Source organism: Camelus dromedarius, chromosome 10 (genome assembly GCF_036321535.1).
Source record: "Camelus dromedarius isolate mCamDro1 chromosome 10, mCamDro1.pat, whole genome shotgun sequence".
NCBI classification, from domain to species: domain Eukaryota; kingdom Metazoa; phylum Chordata; class Mammalia; order Artiodactyla; family Camelidae; genus Camelus; species Camelus dromedarius.
In genome coordinates this window covers 36696164-36722929 of record NC_087445.1, presented here as the reverse complement: position 1 = coordinate 36722929, position 26766 = coordinate 36696164, and the positions used below count along the sequence as shown (strand labels likewise).

Genomic DNA, 26766 nt, shown 5'->3' with positions numbered 1-26766 from the left:
CCTTCAATATTTATCATCATTTCACAGATATTAACAGAAGATTAAATCACCAAGATCACACACTAAGGCCACTTTGTTGATTAGAACTCATCTGAAGTTGGCTATGGGTTGCACACTAATCAACGCTCCCAGCTGCTGCGTGGTGACAGTGGTGACTATAATTTATATGGGTTAGGAAAGCAGGCCTGCAACTTCGGTTTTCAAGTGACTAAAATCTGATACTCTGATTTATCTTTTTTGATTATTACCACCCCTACCCCAATCAAATTACATAACATGCAGTATACATACAAAGTGTTTCACAAATTGCTTTCTCATCAACAGGACGCATTAAGTTTGTAAATTAAAGAGCACACAGCAAACTGCATATTCTAAGGGATGAGATACATACACACCTTTTCAAACTGATCTGGAACCCCAAAATAAACAAAAAAGCAAAAATTTTACCTCTGTGAGACGTAGTTGTGAAGAAGCAGCCATGTAATCTGATTCTAATTTGTTCTTCTCAGAGATCACTGTAGTATTCTGAAGAATTAAATCTACTTTTTGTATATGCAAAGAAGTACAAATCTAGGAACAAAACCCCAAGAGTTTAATTTGTTTTACAACTAAGAAAAATGTTTCTTTTAAAAAACAAAATTATAAAATAACATTTTTCTGATGTGACTGATACTTCTCAAATAATTCATTTTAAAAATTCTCTTAGAAGAAAATAAGTTTTCCTGTATATTTGAGTCATCTGGAATAAAATAATTTGGTTAAGCTAATATAATATAAACTTAATAAACTTACTGACCTATAAGAAATGTCAGAGAAAGTTGAAATTATTGACAAAAATCTCAAGATTTTACTATCTTTGACTTATCTACCTGCAACAAAAGAAAATGCCTTACCTTTATCAGATTTGTTAATTCAGTAACAAGTTTTGCTTTTTGAACATTTATTTCTTTGATTTTGGTACTTGCTTTTCGCTCTTCCTCTTCAAGGTTGCAAGTATCCTGTTCCATAAGCTTTAAACTGTATGAAATGCATAAAGATGTAGAAATCAGAGAAAACAGAATGACTGAACCCAAATTCTTAGCCCCTCTCTTAATACTGTTCTTTGGTCTATTTTAAGCAATGCCACTCAGAAGTGTATTAACTGCTAGCTTCTAGATTAAACAATCATTTTATGTAACCACTTTGGATCGAAAAGTATTTGTTGAGATACATTACATGCCCAGCACAGTGGACGTAATGCTAGTGCTAATGGTAAGGAGTCAGAACTGAATTTCCTCTTTGCCACTCATGAACAGTATAACTGAGTAAGTTACTTTTCTGAGCTTCAGCTTCCTCATCTATAAATTGGAAATATTGAAACAATATTTATACATGTAGTCCCTTCCTTTAAGAAGCTTAACTGGAGAGATTTAATATGTTAAAAAAAAAAAGGCAATACATCAGTCCTAAATGTTAACACTTTGCTCTGTAAGATGAAGAAACTAAGGCTCAGAAGTTAATTGTTACCTAAGATCACAGATACTAAGTTGTAAGATGTGTCTGATATAAAGGTTGCCTCCCGGGAAAAAGCAAGAACAAAGGATGGGAGCAATAATAAACAAGAGCGAACAAGTTCAGTGGATGTTATAGAGAGTGGCCTAAATGGTACTTGGAGGAAATTAGAATGGGTGGAGTGAAACAAGATTTTGAAAAACTTGAAGGCCAATCTAACGGAAAGTAGTGTTTAAGTGAACTTCATGTAGCAAAGGAAGGAAGCCACAACAGATTCTTGAAGAGGGTAGGAACATGAAAAGAAGAAAAACTTGACAACACTATTCCAGGTGCACTGAATGGAGGAGACTAGTCTGGGAGAGACCACTAACCATGTCACCACTGCAATATGCCAAAGTGATCACTGTAGGTATGAGGCAACAGGCTGACCGTGGGTATGAAAAGTCATTTCAATACAAAAATCAACATTACTTTATAAGAAGAAAGTTTACTTTTAGACAATTTCAGTACAGCAGTCCAACAATAAGGGTAAGTGTCTTGGAGGTGAATGAAGTGAAGTAGAAAAAATTTCTAGGTAGTTAAATTAAATAGATGTATCTTGCTTTAAACAACAAAGGTATGTTACTGACTTTTTAAATAAAAGTTAATGGGCAACTATTTGCTTAAAAAACCCAAATTTTCTTAATGCGCTCCAAATATGATTCACAGGTAAAAAGATGCATTAAAGTAATGTAAGCGTATACAACTTCACTGATGATTTCAGTTTCCACCTTGCAATTAAACTTTAACAAACCACATCCCATTAAAGAACACATACACTGAAAAGTCTACTGAAGCACTCCTCCCTTTTCCAGCTATATATCTATGTCAGGCCAGGTTTTCTTCATATACATCAAAAGAAACAACATATCAAAACTGAAATACCAAAACTGAATGCAGAAGCACATATGACAAAACTGACTTCACCTAAACAGACTTATAAAAACGTAAAACAGTGCCACTCTTCTTGCTAAATGTATTTTGTTTGGAAAATAGTTTCTTTGTAAACATTTTATGTTAACTTTTAATGAATTTATTATCATTTTGTATGAATTATTTAAGTTCTAATGTGGTAAATGTCAATAGATACAATCCACATAAAATTTCCTCAAGGATTCAATAATTTTTAAAAATTGAAAAGGGTCCACGGATGAGAACAACTGATTAGAGAACAGAAAAACTCACAATACTTAAGGGTCACTTCCCCTTGCCCTGTGTTTTGGGTAGTAGGGTTACAGTGTGAGAGAGAAATGATTACCAACTGTGCTTGTGGGGACTTTGTCATCATTACAGGGTAGAACTAATGACATCCTCATGGTGCTTTTGTACCATCCCCTCAAACCCCTTACCCCAGAATAGGATGAAAGATACCTTCCTAGTTTGGAACTAATTTTTTGTTCCAGTTGTCTTTTCTTGGTTTTTCTTTCAAGAAGATCCTTCTTCTTTTGTCGAAGTTCATTATCTTTGTGCTCCAGATGTTTGTTTGTCTCACATAAAGTAATCAACCCTGATTCTACTGCTTGCAATTTTCTATTAATTTCCTATGGGATATGCAAAGTTAATATATTTAAAAAACAGTCCAGTGTAAGTATTATCCAGTTAATTTCTTTTAATACTCAAAAACAACCAACCTTTAGCTGTTCTTCTAAGTGTCGTCTCTGCTCTAGATCCACAGTGACTGTGAGAAACTGGGCTACCTTTAGGGATGTGTTACTAGAAATAACTTTGTTTGAATAAAAAGAAGTTTTCACCACATACTTTTCTTCTGCCGTATAAATTTGCTTTAATCGGGTTTCTTGTATTACCTACAATGTAAAAGAAGCATTCAATGCCCATCTAAGAAGAATTATGATTTAAAAAAAAAACTTATCCAACATCTCTAAAAAGATCTTTCAGGTTATTATTTTTGAAAACAACACTAAGGAAGAGAGAACTGGAAGAAAACCGAAACAACCAGCAAAGTCAGCTAACTTCTACTTCACAATTCAGTCTCTCCCAAGTTTTTGGAATTTTGTTTCATCTACAGTGAGACACCAGGGGTCAGCTGCCCAGTAGACTGAACTGTGTTATCTCAACTAAGTCACTGACTCGTCCCTTCCCTCAGTTATATTGTTCCAAGACACACATTTAATTCCTATATATTTGGGAAATATTTAATGCAAACATTTTTCAAGGATTTCAAAGACTTCTTTTTGCATTTTTTGGAGGTCTTTTCTCTCAAGAACTTACATGAGGAGTATCATAAAGTAATGCACATTCTAAACACCGTAACATTATCAGATTTGTTTCTGTATATTTATTTATAAAGAATAGGCTGCTGTAATGTAGTTTTCCCAGTCTCTAAATGTTTATTACCAGTATTCTTGTGGCTTATCTCTTCACTTAGACTGTAAACTTCTGGAGAGAAATTAAGTGTACTTAAATATGTCTTAATAGGGTACAAACTAGCATTCACAAATGTTGAATAATTTGAAATGAAGGGAGAAAGCCTAGGAGCGATTTTAGCCTTACCCAAGTTTCACAAAAATTAAGTTTTAAGCAGATTTAAACTGACAGAGATGGTGACGGCACTCCCAGCAAAAAGAACATTGTAAGCTAAGGAGGTCAGAAGACAATTTCACCAAAGAGGAGAGTCTTAGAAATTAATGAGAGAACAGTTCCATAAATAGAGTATAATCATTTAGAGAACCCAAAATGTCAGGACTTGATAACAGAGCAAAACCTTCCCTAAAGAATGTATTTTTATTCTAAGGAAGAAATCTAGCCCTTATTGTCATCAAGTAGACATGAAACATTGAGACGGTAAATTTCCATAAAAAAGGTTTGTATCTTCTGAAAGATGGCCAAGACAATGCCAGGGGCTTTACTAGGTATCTGACTTGGCTTTACTAGTACAGACAGTAAGAGTTAAAGCTCTCTACATGACAAACAAAATGTTAAAAAGTAAAGTACATAAAAATAATTAAACTTGAAGCACTGTTCAACAAGTGAAAAGACTGTTTCCAAGTGCAGTACTGTTCTTTTTTTGCCCCAAAGTAAAGCTATGCAAGCCCTTACCAAATTTTCTGTAGTCTTTCTGCAATAGTAAAGAATTCCTACTACCCTAACCTTCAGAGATAGTGCCCTACCTACTTTTGAGGTTAAGACAAATTGGTTTGGTCTATGCATACAAGTCTTGTCCTCTTTTTTTTAAACCCCAGCAATTAGGACAGAAGAGAGGTTACACCCACATGGAGAGTTCTATTTTTGGTTTCTCCAAATGATCATTATAATAACAATTTTTAATCAAAGATGCAGGCAACTTACCATAGTAATTAGCTTATCTTTGCAAAATTGGTTGGTAATGTACCCCCATTTCTATCTTCTGTTAATTAGGTATAATATACAGGCCCCAAATTACAAGTATCCTTAGGATATTCACTTGTAGACTAGTTGTTAAATATATAAAACACATTTTCTAATAAATTCATTATAAATTGCAGTTAGGACTGTAATTGGGTCCTCAATGCATATAAGCAGTATTAATTATGGCAACTTGGTGTTACAGAAAAACTTGTTCTAGAAGAGACTTCTTTCCTGTTTCTGCCTATGCTAAAAGCAATGAATCTGGAATGGAGTCTACAGATTACTTGTAAGGAGAAGAAAACTCCAAGTAGCATTAGCAGAATATAGAAAATTAGGATCTCATTTTCCTGGCTAGTAGAGCTACATAAATTCTATTAAGGGGTGGTCATTCATATAAAAGATAATCTTAAATGGAAGCTTTAAGAAGGGGCGGGCTTACTAAAACAGTTCTGTAACCCAGGGCACCATCCTAAAGTATAATTTGTCTTAAAAATAATCTAGACTACAAGAACTTACATGATTAAACCATTAATGCTTGAACAAAGGTAAGAGAGCCACATGTCTCTCTTCAGATTTTAACTATATTTAATGTTAAGTATTTATTTACTCTGGGTAACTCCACATCACTCCTGTCATAAAGTGTTAGTCAACAATCACTGTCCTATGTCATACTAAAAATGTGAAATACCAAGATAATTCCTGTATGGTTATTTCTCCATGACTTTAAGAAGTTTTAACAAAACTACATTTTTGGTACTGACTGAGTATTTTCTTACCCGTTCAATTCTTTCTCTGGTTCTTTCAGTTCCTACAGGAACTTCATGAATGTGATACTGGCAGCAGAGGTAACTCATCACAGGATCAGGTGCATCAAATAACTCTCGCAAATAAGAAAAAAATCCATACTCTCTGAAAGGAAAAACACCTATTAGGTTCTTCTTAAAATATCATTAAAATTAATCTGATAGTTGACAAGTAGTGAATAAACAATAAATAAAATATAAATTATTTAATGATACTACAAGAAGTCTTTTCTTTGTATATTTTAAAGTCACTTAATATTAAGTGATTAATGTTCAGATTTATTTCCTTGTCAAAAAAGCTTATTATATATTTATGATTATTAACTTCTTGTTATTTATACTACTGCTTTCATACAGAGTTAAGACTGGCTGTTTTATAATTGCAGTTTATCTATTTAATCCTTCTGGAAATTATTTTTGCACTATGAAGTGATGATTTAGCCTTTTATTTTCCCAGTAACTATTTTAGTATCTTTTATTAACTAGTCCAATATTGTTTCACTGATGTGAAAAATCACCATCATATTCTAGGAACACAATGGTCTGTTCCTGGGCCTAGACCTTTCCTTATTTTAGGCTTAAGTAGAGCTCTTAAAAGGGAATAATACAGCCTGAAACAAACATATTTATGTGACAAAGAGGTAATTAAAATATATTTAAGAGGTAAATGATTATTCACTATTCAAAGTAACAGTTAAGTTCTAATAATATTTTCAAGACTTACTTGAGTTCATTCAAAGATCTGGATGGTGCTTTGTCTGCATATGAATTCTTAGGAGCAATAACAGCATTTACTCTTAATTTTTTATTGTCACGAACCTGAATATAAGGAAAAGAAAATATTAATTACCATATACTATCTATCAATTATTTTTAAAGTTACCATATTCCTACTGGCATTCATGGGATGATCAGAAATTTGAACATTGATTGACTGGATATTTAATGGTACTTAGAACAATTATTTTAGTATGATAATATTGTAGCTATATGTTTTTACAAAAAGTACAGTTCTTTTATTATTTTCATTGATAAATTCTATCAAATAGACAAGGAAGCAATAATACCAAAACTCTTTCAGAACACAGAAAGGACATTTCCCAAGTCATTTTATGATTCCAGTATAATCCTAATACTGAATCCTGACAAAACATTACAATATTCCTCATGAACACATATGCAAAAACCCTTAACAAACTATTAGGAAACAGAATCCAGCAATATATATAACAAGATACATGACCAAGTAGAGTTTACCCCAGGAATGTGAGACTGATTAATTTTTGAATGCTACATCAATCTAATTTATTGTATTAACAGAATAAAGTACAAAAACTATATAATCATCTCAATAGATACAGAAAAAAAAATCTGACAAATACTGATGATAAAAATTCTCAGTAAACTAAAGGAAGCTTCCTCAACGTGGTAAAGGGTATCTATGATAAGCATACAGCAGACATAATACTTAACTGTGGAGTAACTGAGTGCTTTCCCCCTAAGCCTGGGACTGAGCAGGGATATCTGTACCTTACCACATCTCTTCAACATTGTCCTAGAGGTACTAGACAATGTAGTGACGCACACTAAATAGGTAAAAGATTGAAAAAAACAAGTAAAAAGATCTATTTTCAAAGATAAGACTTTCTACGTAGAAAATTCTGTGGAAATCTAAAAAGCAACTACTAGAATTCAAGAAGTGAATTCAATACTGTCACAAGATACAGATCAATGCAAAAAAAATCAAATTATGTCTATGGCACTAGCAGTGAACAACTGGAAAATTTTAGAAATGAATTTCTAAAAGTCTCAAAAATCCATAAAATACTTAGGAACAAATTTAACAAAAGATATGTAAGACAAACACAGAAAAACATAAAACTGCTGAGAGAAATAAATGGAGAACTGATGGGATTGTGGAATGGAAGGATTTCACAGTGGCACAGATTAGCAATTCTGAAATTAAACAGCATTCTAGGTTTGAACAAATGAGTCAAGGTACTGATGATGGGGAGGGGAGGCAGTGTTTTTCACTGCTGCGGCAGGAAATTACAAATATGCAAAGGAGAGTCGAAGGTACCCTGCTGTGTTCGAGTGTAATTGGAAGCATCAGTGTGAACTCATGGTGCCCTTATGCTCTCCTGTTCTCTAAATATAGAAATAAATACAGATACAAAAGCTTGCATGCAAGAGTTTAGAAACAATGAGACACTAGCAGCAATGGACACATCCAGTACCCAGATCTTGGTTTTTTAAAATGAGGGTTCTTTGGGGAAAAGGCTAATGATAAGGCCCAGACAGAGTAAGATAAAGATAAGTCAGCATCTTGCTCTGCCAAAAATTAAGCAGTGCTCAAAATACATTGACAAAGTATCACACAGGAGTCAACCTGAAGATCTCACTGGCCAAATCTGGGACAATCTGAGCATTACAATAATGACAGTAATGTATTATAATCCAGAAAAAATAAAATCCTATGCATTTATATATAATAGATAAGTGGAGAAAAAGTTCTCCCTTATAGTAGAATACCAACTAAATACAGAAAGAATGATCGTTACTAGTTCTTAAATCTACTAGGTAATTTCATGAGCAACAGGATATTTTCAAAGTCTCGACGTGTCTCCACACACATAATTACAAAGAAAAGGTTTTACTATAATGCTTATTTTGAAGACATACTTATTCCAAGCAATTGATATATTAAGGGAGAACTTAAACATTATGTGAATCTCACATTTGCTTGTGGGCAATCTCATCTGTAAGAAACAAGGTTTTCTCTAGGTGCATGCAAAAACTTGCACCCAACTGAATGGAGCTGCACAGGCACACGCCCCTTTCAAACACCCGCCATCTATCTCAGTTTCACCGCATGAGTTCTGAGTCACACCCAACCGTATCTGGTGTTACAACTTTCTATCCAATTTCAGAAAAGTGCTTTATAATTGCTTTCCTCACCAATCACACAATTCACAGATGGAACCCTTCCAATACCTACTTCCACAAGCCAGCTTCAGGTCTTTCAGTAAGTCACAGGGTTGGTACAGTACGGGGAACATAGTCAATATTTTACACTTTGTATTATGTGTAATCTATAAAAACATCAAATTACTATGTTGTACACCTGAAACTAATATATCAACTATACTTTGATAAATAAAAATGAAAAAGCACATTTATTGTATTTATGTATTTCTTAATAATTTAACCTGTGTAAAACTGCTTTTCTCCCCCATAGCCTGAGGGTTTTTATTGCGCAATTTTGCGTTGTATAGTTTAATCTTTAGGAATGTATATGTTGGTCACAGCAAAATCAACTGTACTTTGCAATGGAGAAATAATAAAGCAAATAGGAAAAAATGTAAATAATTGGTAAATCTGGGTAAAAGGTTTACAGGAGTCACATGTATGACTCTTGCAACTTTTCTGTAAGTCTGAAGTTATATCAAAATAAGTTTTTTAAGAATAGAGGAGCGGAGGTACAGATGAAACAATACTGGCCATTAGTAATACATCACTGATACTAGTTTTAAAGTTCATTTAAATTTTAAAAATCAATTGTTTTAATGGTTACACTAAATAAAACTGAACTACACAATGAGAGAGTAATTTCCCTTTCAATTTTCTTTCAATATTTCTAGTTATACCAATGAGAAAGTTAACAGTATGGTGTCAGCATGTCTTTAACTCCTTATTCTCTCCTTTTAAAAAAATTATCTGCTTTTAGGAAGCAACAGCATGGATCTAGGATTTACTACTACTGTTTCTATTGTCTTTACTTTTATGCAAATTTGATAGGGACATTATACTTCCTTTTAGAATACTTCATTTGAATAACAAGAAGCAAAGTGATTTAAAGAAAAATTTTAAATAAGTATAGTTATACTTTAAAAATAAGAGTATAGCATCTAGATACAGCAAAACTTGTGATGGCAGTACACAGTAGTATGTGGAAATGGCAAAAACTGAAGAAGGTTACTAAGTTACTGAAGTACGGAAAATGGTACTCTAGTAGATACAATTACAGGAAGAGGTTATATATAATATTTCATAATCTAAAATTCATACACAAAAAGTCATATATATAAGAGGAAGTTCTAGTCCTAACCGTGAAAAGCTATGGAAAGTTAACTGAAAGTTAACTTGTGTTACAGCACAAGGGAAAAAAAAGGTCAAATTTCCAGGAACCTATGTCATAGTATTAATATATGGTTCAAATCCTTAGCACAGAGGAAGCAAGAGCAAAGCAAGTTCCTCAGTGCAGGCCACCTGCAAAACAGAAATCATCTAACTGCACCTGACCTGAGGCCCTTCACAGTGCGCCATATCTCACAGACTTGTAATCTAAGTAACCCACTGCTTCACTGAGGTCTGACAGATCAAGAACTTACTGTTTAGGCTTAAGGAGGTCTAAGTACATGAATGTTTAATTTTTTGGAGTCCATGTTCTAGTTTTATAGAGCTAACCTTTCTATCCAGCCATCTTACATTCACATTCCCTGCCAATTCCCAAACCAGAAAAAGGGCAATACGGTAAAGTTAAAGAAAGTAAAGATTCTTTCCAATCAACTTGTGTACCAGAGAAACAGAGGACCACTTAAACAGATTCAGGGTCCTGTCCTCACTTAGACTTCCTAGAAAAGGTTCAAACAAAAAAATCTAAATCTCATCTCCTCAAGGCTTTCAAAGAAGCAGAAGCAAAAAAAAAAAAAGAAAGAAAATCTTACTGACAACAGTAGTAACATACACAGCTAACAATTTATATTACAGATATATAATATAATAAAAACAATAGCTAACTAGCACTGTTCTAAATACTTTTTCATTTATTAACTGACTTACTCTTCACAGCCATCTTTTAAGGTAAATAATATTCCCTCCATTTTATAGGTGAAGAATTTAAGACACAAAACATTTTTGTTACCTCGACCAAATTAGCAGCAAAGCCAGAATTCAAATCCTGGCAGCCTGTCTGCAGTCTGTACTTCAGCTAAGCCATGCTGCCTTCCAGTTGCTTAGACTCTTGATCAGTGGTGTTTTTCTAGTCAGATTCTCATTCTTTTTAAAGATGTTTTATTTATATTAATAAGCAATGTCATATTGATTTCCCCTCCAAAGAAAATCTGAGTTCTTTCCAATACATTTCCAAAAAAGATGTCCAAGACCAACGGCCCATTATTCTAATGTTTTTCTCTTAATTAAAAGAATGATAGAATTACTCTTTATATTAATTACAAATGATAATTTCAAAGTACGTTATAGATGAAAATATAGGCTTTTCTTCCTCGTATAAAATAAATTCATTCCCCAATAATGGAATAGACAGGAAAGAAATTAGCAAATTTGAATGACTTTACACAAGAGTTATTACTGGTTAAATTAGCTGTTATTTTTTGCTCTAGTTTGAATTTAAAAATGCAAGCACTGGAAGATAAATGCCAAGTGAGTTAAATAAAGTATTATGTTGGTTAGTACTTGCCTCTTTGAGGAAAACTTCCATATCTTCTTGACTTTCAAATACAAAAGCTCTCAAGTCATTTGCTGGAATATGATTTTCAATATATTTAGCATTTTTATTATCTTTCATATTAATCTAAACAAAAGAAAATATAAATTGATTTTCATGAAACCCAAACTGATTATTAAAACATCATAATTAATTTAGATTTATTCATTTAGATTAAATTTAATCCCTGAGAAAAAGGAAGACCAAAAAAAGAGTTTGGTATTGAAGAATCTATTTATTACCCAAAACATCCAAAACATAGTAAAGCAAAAGCCAAGACTTTAATAGCACCTAATGCATATCGACTTTAATACTACTGAAGAAATAACTTAAGCTTCTTTTTGGTCAATTCATTGAAAACATTTGAAATAGGCTTAGATTGTAACTAAGAGTATAAACACTTCCCATCAGTCCCCAAACTGTTAATATTTTTCTTCTTAGAGACAGAAGAATTCATACTATCCACGGTAATAACTGACTAGTACAAAAACACAAAGACCTAAGAAAAATTTATAAAACTAATGAAAAAAAACTTTCTACAGATTAATTACAACTATCAGTGCTTTCAAGAGAAACCCCAGGTTTATACCACAAGAGCATAAACTTATTTTAAAAATATTAACTAATTAGACATTTCTGTATGTGAGACTCAATACTATGGAAAATACTAAAATGGTTCAAGAAAACAAACTGTTTCCGAAGCATATAACCTGCTTTTTATTGCTAAGGATAGGTATGTTGAAAAGCACACCATGGTAAAACTCCATTAACAGAGGTATATAAAAAGTGTTATCTATGGATTTTAGAGGAGTGACAGATCACCTCCGGCAGAGGAAATGAACTTTCTTGAAAAAAATTAAGATTTATGAAAAAGAGGGTATTTATGCTCCATATAAATAAAATACAGCCTACTAGTTAAGAACTAGGGCTCTGGGGTCAGACAGATGTCACTTCAAATCCTACACCTGACCTTGATCAAGTACTACCTAAATCTCTGAAAGCTTTAGTTAATTCATCCGTAAAATGCGTGTAGTAAAACATTCTATCTCATAGGACTAAATGTGGATTAAAAGAAATAGTATGACAAAAAAAACCAGTACAGTGCTTGTCACATAAATGTTGGTCAATATTATTTTAAATTATAGACTATCAATCAGCATAGAAAAATGGGAAAACTAATACACAAGCAAACAACAACAACAAAAAAATAAAAGCTGTATAAAAAAAGAATTAAATGACTGTGTAACCAACTTACACAAGATGAGGGCCCCAGAGTCTGATAGGTCAGACTTATCTCTGATAAATACAAATACACCCTGGGGGAGAGTTTAATGAAAGGGTTTTAATAATTTTTTTCAAAAAAAATTAAAGCCATATATGGCATTTTATGGATGAATTAACTAAAGCTTTCAGACCTAAACACTTACAGACACTTAGTGTCTACTATTTCACAATTTTTTTTTTGTTACCAAATTACTTTGTTAGAAAAAATGATACAAATGAAAGAAAATGTTAAGTGGCTGTTTACTACACCTTATAGAAAGGGTAAAATAACCCCCATATCACCACAGGAAGTCACCTTTTATTAAAAGCTATGGATAAGCCAACCTGGGACTTAACTCTCATTAAAACTCCCCCAAGGTGTAATTATCACAGATAAGTCAAGTCTCACATATCAGACTTGGGCCCCCATCTTGTGTAAGTTGGTTACACAGTCATTTAATTCTTTGATGAATTTCACCTGGTCATTTAGGTAATGCGTCTCAAAGAAGTCACATAAATAGGGGTCATTTCTGTCACTGGCCAGTTTGTGAATTTTCAGTGTGACTGATACACATTTTTTCTGAAGTATAATACACACCCCACTGCACTGACTATCTGGCTTTCTGATATCCTGAAAGATTTGGCCATATTGTTGATTCTGCAGCTTCATCAACTCCTTAGCATACTCTTTCTCCTCACAAGATTGGTGAAGAAAATGTTTGGCAAAGTTCTTCAAAGCCACATCTTCACAAAGCAGTAAGACACAGACAGGCAGACATAGGAGGCATAGCACTCCAAGATGTTTTGGTGGTTGATGGCTGATTCCTGTTTCATAATTTTTTTTAATGAGATCTTTTAAAAAATCCTATCCTGTACCCTGTTTTGTAATTCATTAACATATTGTAAATGTCCCTTTGGATTAGTAAATAGAGACCTACAGCAACGTTTTAAATAGCTGCACAGTATTTCATTATAAAGACACAGGAAAACTTAGATAACCAACCAGTATCTTCTGAAATTTTGTCCTTTGCTCCATCATTCTGCTATTGTATACACTACTGTGACGAGTACAGCTGTAAATAAATCTCTGCACACTTCTCCAGTTCTAGATTAGAATTGTTAGAAATAACTCATGGAAACAGACTGCTAATTGACAAGTTATATGACTAAAATTTTAAGTTTATGTATTACTAACCTGCTTATGGCACAGCACCATCTCAATTAGGTCTTGAAGGGTTAGGTAAGTATGTGAGCAAGACACAGTTGGAAGGAGGTGGTAAGAAAGGTGAAGAGTTTCTCCAGAAAGGGTTAAATAGTTGAGTAAATCTCTTTTATCTCTAAGATTCAAATGTAATTTTAAAAGTAAACATATGCTAGCTAGTAATCTGACTTGGTGATATGTTACTATTAGGAAATGAAATGACAAGAGGATGACAAATCTAATAAAGTTTACAAGTATTTTTTTGAGGTGGGCATGTTAATAAAAATCTATTGACAATTACATTTGCATTATAACTTGTTATACCAAGGGTCACAACATTTTTTCTTTTATTTTCTTTCAGTCCTTACCAGATTAATCAAAATAATATATGTCTGCATCCAAAATAGGTATTCCCTTCTTGATCTGGCAAAAACATTCTAATAATAACATACCTGAGCAAGAAGGGAATACGGTATTATGTACACTAATTTTGCTAATATAAATGTAAGATATAATAAAAGACAAAAACTGTATGAAATGATTTTGAATAAAGCATAAATTAAAAAGGAGCTGCACAAGATAGAACTTTTCATGAATCCTGCAGAGATCTATAATGAATTATTTTAGAAAAGAAGAAAAATTATCCAGCAAAAATAATCCTTATGTCATTTGAGGGAAAGTTTTATTTTATCTATCTATCTATCTATCTATCTATCTATCTATCTATCTCTAACACATCATTACCAAAGAATATGGCTTTTACTTTTTCATTCCTTCTCATGGTCCTATTTACCATTTTCAATGGAAATCTTCCCAGTAAATCCATGCCCACATTTCACTGAGTTATGTACTAATTACAGCTTGCCCTATTCTTGCAATAAGAACTACCAGATGTTTATGAGGCCAATAAACTGTTTCATTCTCAGAATCCTCAGAATGCTCTGTTTTTGTAGTGGGTGATTTTCTGGTCTATACTGCCAGGTGTCCCATATCAACTTTGTTTATACATAGCAGTTTTCTACCCCTTTTGGAAGCATTTAATACATTGCCTCTTATAACCTAAGGTTAGCAACTGTCAGAAGGAACCAGCTAAACAAGTTTAGACATGATTCTTGGTCAGTAAGCTGCCAATTTCATACTTCCATCAAGAAAAAGTTCCCAGGTTTACTGATGAAGGGCCCTCTAAAAAACTCATGTGTGGATCCAGCAGTATACCAGAGGCCAATAATGGAAAACCAGGATGTCAATAAAACTAAGAATTCTTAAAACAACAAAAACCTACAATGATTACAGTAATAAAACTAACAAGACACTACCAAGATGAACTGATTTCTTACCGTAAGCATTATGGGCTCACAGACTCTTTGCTTAAATTTGTCTCTGTTATTTCTCAGCCATAAAACAGCAGCATATGTATCGCGGTATCTCTGTCTCAGCTTATCTTCCTTTTGATTCATAAGATCATCAAAACGTGTAATGTGATCATCCACATCTAAAATTGGAAAATAAAATTAGGCATTACTTCTCTGAAAACTTTTATTATTGAAATAATCTATTAATAGATAACAACAACAACAACAACAACAACTAATAATAATAATAATAATAATAATAATAATAATAATAATAATAATAATAAAAATAAAAAATAATTAGATCTAAAAGTTAAAACACCAGTTAGCAAGTACCCAGCATAGTGAAAAGGACCCACCCTGGACAAATCCTTTTCAAATTTCTACATACCTGGGATAAAAGATGATCTTTAAGCTATCAAAAATAAATAGGTCACATACAAAACAGTGGGAAAACACTGAATTTCCTATAAGAAGATAATAGTAATTGGAGAAATTGAGAGAAAAAGTACTTTCAAGCTAGATTTTTATATATAACAAAATAGAAAAAAGTAGAAATGAAGTAAAGATTTTTCAGGGATGCAAAGATTGAAATTAATTTCAAAATATCTCTTCTTTGGAGGTTAACTAAAGATGTACTCTAACAAAATAAGGAAGTAATGTAAGAAAAATAAAGACAAAGAATTCAGAAACAGCTTTACCCAACACAAAAAAAGGTGGGAGACACATCCCAGATAACAGCCATATAGAAGACCTTAAGAAAAATCACTTTAAATGGGAGAAGAATGGAAGCTTCCAGAACTCAAGAGTCTGAACGCCGGACAAGATAGCTTTCCCCCCCAATTTAAGGAAATGCTAAAGCAAATGGTGTTTTTTTAAGAAGTAAATTAAAATCTTTTAAAAAGTTATCAATGAAAAGAAATTAGATCATACTATACTACTTGGCTCTATGAACAAGTTTAATAACATAAATAATACTTAGTATTGCTACTGTTAGAATTAACCCATAAACAGAGCAGATGACTTAATTATGGTTCTCCTTTAAATGTTTTCAGCCTTGAAACCATGAATACCAGAGTCCAGATTAGAGAACTGAGAATGTGAGAAGGGAGGAAAGTAAAGATGAAGGCTGGGAGTACCAGTATTTTTAGTTTATAAATGTGCGTTCAAATGATATCTACAATTGTTAAATAACAAAAAAAGGCTATAAGAATATTACAATAAATCAATAAATGTTAAAGATGACTAATATTAATATAATAATCCCATTTAAGAAATTACAATAAGGAGGGGAGTAGTTATGAGTTGAAATCAACATTTAAAATAACAAAATAGTAAAAGATAATGTCTAAAATTGATTAATAAAGCCATGTGAAATAAAAATATGAAGACATATTAAGGACTATCAGATAAAACTGCTAAAATAGTTAACAATGCTTACTCCCAAGATTGTTCTGGAAGTTGGAAAGATGCGGGGCCACCTTTCCTGTGTAGTTTTTTTTTTTTTAAAAACTATACACCTACTATTTTGCTAAACATTAAAAGTATACATATTTTTAACTGATCTTAGTCACATACACTGAACAGACAGGATGTAAGATCTCTATCTGAATAATGCTATAGATCTATCCACTTAGTCTACAGGAAAAAAAAAAGTGAAGATGAAACTGGACAGATTTCAAGGAGCAAGGCTCATGGAAGAGCTTAAATCTGACCCAAGAAATAAAAGAACAGTCAGTGACTTTGTGAAGAAAATAAAGCAAAGTATTTTTAGAGAACTAAACCAACTGCCATAATCTGACACCAGACAATGATCAGCAAGTGGCAAATCATTACACAGTAGATACAGGTAATTAAGACTCTAAAATGGAAGAACTGAGCTGGCTTCCTCAGCAAGGAGACCTGAACACTTAAGAGACACAGTATCAGGGGAAGCAGAAAGGCCATCAATAGACCTATCTCCACTTTATAAACAAGACTTCTAAGCTTAATAACACTTACTCTTTTTCTCCTTCTCTAGATTTTCTCTCTCTTTTCGCTTATCAATTATCTCGCCTTCGCATAATGCCTTTTCCTCTTGAACTCGTCTCAGATCATTGGTAATGGCATCAATCTGAGGCTGAAGATTCTCACAGTTTTCTGTGGTCTTCAGTTCATTCTGCAAATCTTCTATCATTTTGCGGGTATTACTTATTCTCCTCTGTCGGTCATGCTCCTCATTCTGTTTTACTGTTAAAGCCTGCTGAAGCTCCTCAATCTAATAAAACAAAAGCAGGTTAGTACTGGACATTTTTTCTCCTGGTTTATAAGGCTTTTATAGTAACATAGTTTTACAAATACAAGCAATCTAAGAACACGGGTGTTTTCCTCACTAAAAGGTACCTCCTACTAGAATCAGGCTACCTGTATTTTCATTTGTTCAGTAATACATCCCAAGTACCTAGAGCAGTGCTTAGCATATAGTCAGCATTCATTAAATATTTGCTGAATAAATAAAATATTTATAAGGCCAATCAGCAGATTTCTAAATATTCATAGGAAAGAAATACATACTACACATCATAAAACTGAAATTAAAAACAGTCACATGATATAGGACAGACTTTTAATAAAACAATAATAGAAATGATGACTGTCATCCTATTAATTTTAAACCACAATAAACTATTTTCTTTCAATAAAATTATTTTCTACTAGCACTTCAAATTAACATTTAAAGGTTTTAATCCTCAATCTGTGTAAATCATTAAAAAAAAATACCAGATCATGTAAGTTGCCGGAGGCAATTTTATTAAAACCATAACATACCTAAGACAGAGCTGTGATTTTGTTTAAGACACACTCATACACCCAATTTATTTTTTTACAAAAATAGAATTTTGTGTTAAGATAGGTAAGGTTAACACATGAGATAATTTGCTGATTAGCTCCCTTTCTTTCCAAGTCACATTCACTCCCTCCCCTTCTCCCTACAAAAGTAACAACATATAGAAATATGGAAAAGATACAAACTTGTAACACAAATCACCTATAATCTTAATGTCATTAAACACTTACATTTTAATGCCAACTTATATCTAACAATAGAAAGCATGTTTTACTAAATGGCATCACTAAAAATTGAGAGCAGTTTCTCATTACTTCCTATATCCTTGCAAAATAAAAGTCTAATGCCTGCATAATGTTCTATTATATGGATATACATTTTATCCCATTCCCTACTGTTGGAAATTTGGGTTGGTATCAATTTTCCTTTCTAAAAGTTTAGCTTTGACAGTGTGTCAAGATAATGAACTAATAAACATATGCCCAAAATCCCTTCTCCTATAACAAACATGTAGAAGTGAAAGAAAAAATATTTCAAAAAATTAATACACATGTATCTGTTATTAAAAATTAACTAAGTTCAATGGGCCTAAAATAAGGAAAGAGGTAAGAAGCCACAGTATTCAGCCAAGAAACCCACGAAGTCTAAGGCAGTCAGGAGAATAAATAGGTATGTCATAGGGACAGGTATAGAATTAAAAATCACCAGCACATGAATATAAGTCCAAGTCCATCAAAAAGGGATAAGATATTTAACAAACATAACCACGGCAATCCCATTGTACTACTCCCTCCATTAACTAAGCCCCACTTCAGATCTTTTGAAGACAAGGTGATCCAACTTTACCACCCATTATTTTTGTTGCTATGTTAACTACCTTACTCAAAATCATTCCTCAGCCCCTTCATTCACTGACGACTTTAGCACCCGACTTCCTCTCCAACGTTATGCTGTCATTATGGAACTTGAATAGACATACAGAAAGTCAGTCTGATTCTCTGGCCTGTGTTCCCTGACCTCTACAACTTCAACCATCATTTCCTAAACCCCTCCTCAGCCATCTTTTCCTATGTTTATATTAGCCTGTATCTCCTACTAGATCATGTAAATCATCAAATATCATACCACCTCTGAAAACTGTATTGTTATGATCCTACTCCTTTATCACTATTTCCTTTCTTTCCATTTTACACTCTATAGTATTCCTATTCTATCTATCCTATGACTGCACAGGATCCTAAAATCCACTGACCCTACTGTGTTTTCACAATCTACCATCTCCCTCATTTCTTTCCTTAACCTGCTAAGGTTCCACAATCCAGCATTAGAACCACTCCCTTGCAAAGACCTCTTGACCCTTCACCATTCCTATGTCACATGAGCAAGGAAAAAGCCTTGTCTTTATTAAACCTAGCTATAAAACTTCTGCTTATTTCTACCTAAACAACTGAACCAATTGGAGAAACTCTTAAAAACAGGTCTCACTTCAAATTTATGGCCACAAAACAAGCATCCAGAACTACCAGAAAAAACTACTACATTTTTCTAATAAATGTGTGATCTCATTCTGAGATGACTTCACATCTTTTCCCCCTTCACTGATCCTTTATTGACTCAGGGCCTTTACCACTCAGCTAATAACTTGTCTCATATTTCATTAACAGCATAGTTAAAATCAGAGTACTCTGATCAGAGTACTTTTCCTGTTTTCAAAACCATTACCCTACCTCCACCTGTACTCTAACCCCTACAAGGCTATTCCAAGCAGTGTTTCTCAAATTATTTATAGTAAAGGACCATTAAAAGAATTCTAAGCAATCACAAGTCAACTTTTATCAGTTACAACTACAAAATGCTAATAATCATTTTGGAAAACAGTGTGGCAACTCCTTCAAAAGTTATATGTACACCTATGATATACAAGAACTTGTACAAGAATACTCACAGCAGCTTTTTTGGTAATAGCTCCAAAGCACAAACAACCCTAAATGTCCATCAACAAATGAATGGATAAACAAATGTGATCTCAAGAAAAGTGAAAAAACACATCAAAGTGAATAAAAATAAAAATACAACATACCAACATTTGTGGGATACAGCTAAAGCAGTGTGGAGAGGAAAACAGCACTAAGTGCATACAGAAGAGGAAACGCCTCAAATCAATCATCTGAGCTTCCACCTCAAGACTCTAGACAAAAATCAAAACAAACCCACACAAAGCAGAAGAAAGGAAGTAATAAAAATATGAACAGATATCAATGAAACCAAAAAGAAAAAACAACAGAGAAAAGTCAATGAAACAAAGAGCTGGTTCTTTGTAAAAAAGCAATAAAATTAACAAATCTCTACCAACATTGGTTCCCTCTTCCCAAAAACAACAACAAAGCAGTAGACACAAACTTCAGTATAAGGAATGAAACAGGTGTATCAGTATCTCTACAGACCCTACGGAAATCCAAAGGATAATAAGAGAATTTTTGCACATGTAAATTTAACAACATAGTCAAAATGGACCAATTCCTTAAAAAGCACTAACTACCACAACTCATCCATATGAAATATATTATCTGAACAGCCCTGTGACTATTAAGTAAACTGAATTCATAATTTCGACACTCCAAAAAGGAATCTCCAGATGTAGATAGTGTTATCTGAGAATTATTAAGAATATTTTAAGAATTAACACCAATTCTACACAATCTCTTCCAGAAATTAAAAGGAGGGAACACTTACCAATACATTTTAGAAAGCTAGTTATTATCCTGATATCAAAAGCAGACAATATGAAAAGAAAACTATGAACAATATCCCTCATAAATATAGAAACAAAAATCCTTCAAAGGTTAGCTAACAGAATTCAACAATATGTAAAAGGAATTATAAATTTAAACACCTTAACCAAGTAAAGTTTATTTCAGAAATGCAAGACTGATTTGATATTCAAAATTCAATGTAGCCCATCATTTTAATAAGCTAAAAATGAACATGCGCATGATCCTATCAATAGGTGCAGAGAAAGCATCTGACAAAATCCAACACTCATTCATGACGTTCTCAGAAACACAGGAATTGAGCAGAACTTTCTGAACTTGATAAAGAGCATGTATTAAAAAAAACCTACAGCTAACATTATACTCAAGAGTGAAAAACTGAATGCTTTCCTCCTAAGATCAGGAACAAGGCAAGGATGTCCACTCTTACCATTCTTATTCACAGTGCTGACAGCTTCTAGCCAGTGCAATAAGGCAAAAAAGGAAATAAAAAGCACAAAAATCGGAAAGGAAAAAATAAAGCTGTCCCCACTTGTAGATGACATGATTGCCTATGTAGAAAATCCCAAGAAATCAATTAAAAAAAAAAAGAGAAAGAAAAAAACAAAAGAAAAACTTAGATGTAACCTAACAAAACAGAGAACTTGTATGCTGAAAACTGCACAAGGCTAAAGAAAAAATTCAAAGATCTAAATAAGTGGAGACATACCATGTCCATAGATTAGAAGACTCAACACAGTAAAGATTAAATTCTCCCCAAATTGATATACATGTTTATTTAATGCAATTCCTATTAAAATCCCATTAACATTTCTCTATAAAGACTTGGCTGTCATAAATAATAAAATAAGGAACTCTGAAAAGCCTCTCCTCAAGAAAAGCAATGAAAATATTGACAAAAATGGTCAAAATTAACTTTTCAAAACACTCAAAATTAACCAAAGGCTTCCAACAACCAAGAGAACATCTATTCAAGAAAAATGCCTGAATTTTGGTTAAACAAAACAGAACACAAGCTTAGTGGCATTGTGAACATGCTCTATTCCCATTCCCCTCTCCCTCAGTTCCATGGCAGCCTTGAAAACCAACAGCCCACAGTCATAGTGAAATTAACAGCCTACCAGACACTGAAGAGATCATAAGAGGGTTGGGGCCCTTTCAAATTCTCATTCTCAGAGAACCATCATTATCTGATCTGTGTGGCAGTTTCCTGGAAAACCTTACTTGCAAGGCTTGTCTTCACCTGACCTGACTCCACAGCTGGCACACTGAAAAAATACCCTTTTCCTTGGAGGCATCTGCCAAAAACCAGTGGCAATCATTTAGCACCACAGCTGCCTGCTGTGGGGTAACAGTGTGGCAAACAATAAACTAATGAAAAATAAAAATAAAAAAACAGGAAGAATATCTGAAGAAATAATGACCCCAAAACTTCCCAACTTTGATGAAAAACATTAATTTTCACATCTAAGAAGCTCCATTAATTCCAGGCAGGATAAATTAAAGGTGACTTACATCCAGAAATTTCAGTTAATTATGAAAGAAAAAGAATTTTGAAAGCAAGAAAGAAGTAACTCATCACATACAAGGGATCTTCAAAAAGGATTAATAGCTGATTCTGCATCAGAAACAATGGAGGCCATAAGGCAGTGTGATGTTACATTCAAAGTACTGAAAGAAAATCAACAATTCTATACCCACCAAAACTATCCTTCCAAAACAAAGAAAAATTTAAGACATTCCCAGATAAACAAATATTGGGGGACTTTGTCACTAGCAAATCTGCCTTAAAAGAAATACTAAAGGAAGTCTTTCAGGACGAATATAAGGACACTAGACAGTACTTGAATCTACACAAAGAAATAGAGAGTACCAACAAAGGTAACTACACAATTAAATAAAGAAGTAAAAATATATTTGTTGCTTGTAACTCTTCTTTTCTCCTATCTAATATAAAAGACAACTGTTGTGGTATAATAAAAATATACATTTGGTCTTTGTCCCTGGCTCCTGGTTCAGAGGTCTTAAGACCCTTAGAACTTCCTAAGTGACAAAAGTATCTTTCGTTATTCATACTAAGCCCCTTTTGCAAATACCCGATTTTATGCTAATAAGGTGACTCTTGGCAACCCCTATACAGCTTCAGAAGAACCAACTACATGATTAGAGGGTCCAGACTTTCAGCCCGACCCCTGGACCCTCATGAAGAGAAGAGGGGCTGGAGAGAGCTCTCAAACACCAATGGCCAATAATTTAATCAGCCATATCCAGGTAATGAAACTCTGATAGAAACTCTTGAACAACAGGGTTTTGGAGCTTTCAGGTTGGTGAACATGTCCATATGCTGGGAAGGTGAAGCACCCAGAAAGGGAATGGAAGCTCTCCGCCACTCTATCCCCCATCATACCCTATGCTGTGCAACCATTTCCGTTTGGCTGTTCTTAAGTTACACGCTTTATAATAAACTAGTAATTGTTAAGTATAACATTTTCCTGAGTTCTGTGAGTTGCTCTAGCAAATGCTGAACCTGAAGCAGGGGTTGTGGGAACCCCTAAATTTGTAGCTGAGTCACACAAAAGTGCAGGAAATCTGAGGTCTGGGGATTTGAGATTGGTGTCTGAAACAAGGGCTGTCTTGTAGGACTGAGCTGTAAACTTGCAGAATCTGCTTTAATTCCAGGTAGTTAGTATCACAGTTGAACTGAATTGTAGGACACTCAATTGGTGTCAGAGAATCAGACACTTACTGCTACAAAATCAAAACTATATAAAGAAATAATTATAAAATTGTGTGGATGGGGGCAGGGGTATAGCTCAGTGGTAGTGTGTGCCTAGCATGCACAAGGTCCTGGATTCAATCCTCAGAACCTTCATTAAGTAAATAAATAAATAAAAACCTAATTACCCCTCCCCCCAAATCAATAAAATTAAAAATAATAAATAAAATAAAAGAAATTGTGTTGATGGGCTTATAATGATTAAAAATGTAATTTGTTCTGGATCAGCCAAGATTGTGGAGTAGAATGATGCTCGTAGCTCACCCTCTTCCACAAATACACCAAGACTCACATACACGAACCACTCAGCCAACCAGAGCACCTGCTGAACTCTGACAGAACATCACCTTCTTCAAAAGACAAAGACACCACGAATCTGGTAGGAGAAAAGGATAAAAGAAAGAAGAAAAAGCAAAACAGTGCAGGACCGGTCCCGCAGGGAGGGAGCAGCAAAGGAGGAGTAGCAGTCGTTCACTGGGTCTCCAGCTCTCCAACGGAGAGGTCAGTGGGACAGAGGGGGAACCTCTGAGGCTCGGATCTGTACGAACAGCCCTTGACCAACAGAACTAAGTTAAACGGGCAGAGACAGTCTCCGCAACCGCCAGCCCTGGAGACAAAGCAGCAGGTGGGGGACAGAACAGGCTGCCCGAGCCAAAGGACTGGGGCAGGCTGTACAGAGGCAACCCCGGGGGACTGCAGGGTGCTGGTATGCCATGGCCGGGAGGGTATACGGAGCAACAACCTGGGCCTCCATGAAATATGAAAAAAAAAAAAAAAAAAAAAGCAACACGGCTGGTGTACCCTGGTGGGGAAGGGTGCCATACCCCCTATCTGAAAACCCCAGTACCAGTTTTCAGGAGAAGAGAGGCGGGGCTCACCCACAGCCACCATATCCTCAGTGCTTATGCAGGGTCAAAACCTGAATTCGTACATAGGGGCTTAAGAGCCTCAAAGGTGAGAGGGAAACTTGTTTACAGCCCAAGACAGGTAGAATCGTTCTGCCCTGGTACCTCTGAGAACTCACACCTTCAAGACAAACGAACAAGGAGCTGAGTTCTGGCACAGAGCAGAGGGGAGTGCTGTTCCGCTGTCTTCCACGAGCCAGCCTATGGAGAAGCGACCCGAGGGGAGCAGGCAGCTGCACAGAGCAGGGGAGCGACCCACCTGCCTACCTTGCAGGAGTGCAGCACCTGACCTTGGTGCTGGGAGGGGGCACGACCTGCCCGCCTACCTTGCCCAGAGCAGCATCTGACCATGGAATCGGAAGGGGGAGTGACCCGCCCAACCACCATGTAAGAGTGCAGCACCTGACCACAGTGTTGGGAGGGGGCACGGTCTGCTTGCCCACCAGCACTGGGAGCAGCACAGACCAGGGGCGCCAACGGGGGGCCCCTGGAAGCAGCGAGCTGAGTTTGCGCAGCAGGGTGAGGACTAGCGACAGGACTAGCGACAACCCACAAAACAAAAAAGGAGGCCCCATTTAATAACAAGGGCAGGCTCTGACTATCAGGTCAATGGCCACAGTCCCAACCAAAGTGAAGTAAGACTTGACAACCACCCATACTTAAGACCTCTCATTAAAATCACTGAGAGTGCAGTCTCCATGGGAACAAATTCACTTTTTTTCTTTTTTTCCTCTGTTCTGCTTTCTTTTACTTTTTTAATTTTTACTTTTTAAACAACTGCATATGTCTCTATTTTTAATCCCTTAAAAATTTTTCTTTCAAATCATCATTATTACTACTACTACTACTACTACTACTACTACTACTACTACTACTACTACTACTATTAATTCACCTCAATTTCATTTTTATTTCTCTTGGTCTTGTTCTGTTATTGATTATACTCAGTCTTCAAATTTTTTTTTGTTCTTTTTTCCTCTTTTAAGGTTTTTAAAATACATCTCAATTTTTATTTTGCTTCAACTTGTTCTTCTGTTATTGATTATACTGTTTTCAAACCCTTTTTTCTCTCCTTTTAAAATTCTTTTTTTTCTTTTTAAGTTTTATTTCCGCATATGCTTTAGATAGATAAATAAATAAACTCCTTAAGGACCACAATAGATAACTGATACTCCATAAGCCTCAGTGCCAGAAACATGAGCAAGATGAAGCAGAGGAACCACTCCCAATTAAAAGAACAAGAGAAATCCCCTGAAAGAATGATCAATGAAATAGCTATTGACAGCCTAATAGATCAAGATTTCAAAAAAGGAGTGATCAAACTACTGAAGGAACTAAAAGAGATTGTGTTTAGAGACAGAGAATATGTCAAAAATGAAAATGAAGCTATTAAGAGGAGCCAATTAAAACTGGAAAACTTATTTGCTGAGGTGAGAGCTGATCTAAAGGCTGTACAAGGCAGGCTAGATAATGCAGAGGAACGAGTAAGTGGCTAGAAGACAGATCAACAGAAACCACCCAATCAGAACAGCAGAGAGAAAAACAAATAAAAACCAATGAAAACAATGTAAGGGACCTATGGGATAATACAAAGAATACCAATCTACACATAATAGGGGTTCCAAAAGGAGAAGAAAGAGCAAAGGGGATTGAAAAGGTATTTGAAGAAATCATGACTGAAAACTTGCCAAACCTAAAGGAGGAAGCAGATATCCAAATACAGGAAGTTCAGAGGGTCCCAAACAGGAAGAACCCAAACAGACCCACACCAAGACATACTATAATCAAGATGGTCAGGGTTAAGGATAAAGAAATGATCCTGAAGGCAGCAAGAAAAATACAAAGAGTGAGTTACAAGGGAACCCCCATAAGGCTTTCAGCTGATTTCTCAACACAAACACTACAGGCCAGAAGGGAGTGGCAAGATATATTCAAAGTCCTGAATGAAAAAAAAGATGCAGCCTAGGGTACACTATCCAGCAAGGTTATCCTTTAGAATAGAAGGAGAGATAAAGAACGTCAGAGAAACAAAAACTAAAAGAGTTTAGCAACACTAAACCCATGCTAAAAGAAATACTGAAAGGTCTACTCTAAATAGAAAAGAAGCAGGATGCTACAAAAACGAGAAAACCGTAACTGGAAAGGTGATAACTACCATGAATTACAAATAGAATGAACATGAAATTGTAAAAGAAGACATCTAAATCATTAAGAGTGGGAGAGGGAAGCAAGAAAACATAGATTTTTTTTTCTTTTAAAAATTTTTTGTTCTCTGTAGCATAGGGTTTGAGCTTATATTACTATCAGTTTAATACAAACAGTTATAGTAATGGGTTAATAATAGACTTACAAAAAAGGGTAATTACAAGCCAAAAACTTAAAATTGAGTAACAAAAACTAAATAAAATCCAAGATAATACAAACAAAAATTATCAAACCACAAAAGGAAGAAAGGAACAAAGAGGAAATATCACATCAACTGCAAAA

The 26766-nt window shown here is 34.5% G+C and overlaps 1 protein-coding gene across 2 annotated transcripts in view; it reads right to left on the bottom strand.

Moving 5' to 3' along the window:
- SMC5 (structural maintenance of chromosomes 5) overlaps positions 1–26766 on the bottom strand; it is an 87838-nt gene that overhangs the window by 18388 nt on the left and 42684 nt on the right. For both annotated transcript variants that reach the window (XM_010999868.3, XM_031449847.2), the window contains exons 9-17: positions 17002–17257; positions 14986–15140; positions 11158–11271; positions 6403–6497; positions 5652–5784; positions 3162–3335; positions 2902–3071; positions 894–1017; positions 448–570 (exon numbers count right to left, since the gene is read on the bottom strand). In XM_010999868.3, coding sequence (XP_010998170.2) covers positions 448–570; positions 894–1017; positions 2902–3071; positions 3162–3335; positions 5652–5784; positions 6403–6497; positions 11158–11271; positions 14986–15140; positions 17002–17257 — 1344 coding nt within the window. The remainder of the gene's footprint in view (positions 1–447; positions 571–893; positions 1018–2901; positions 3072–3161; positions 3336–5651; positions 5785–6402; positions 6498–11157; positions 11272–14985; positions 15141–17001; positions 17258–26766) is intronic.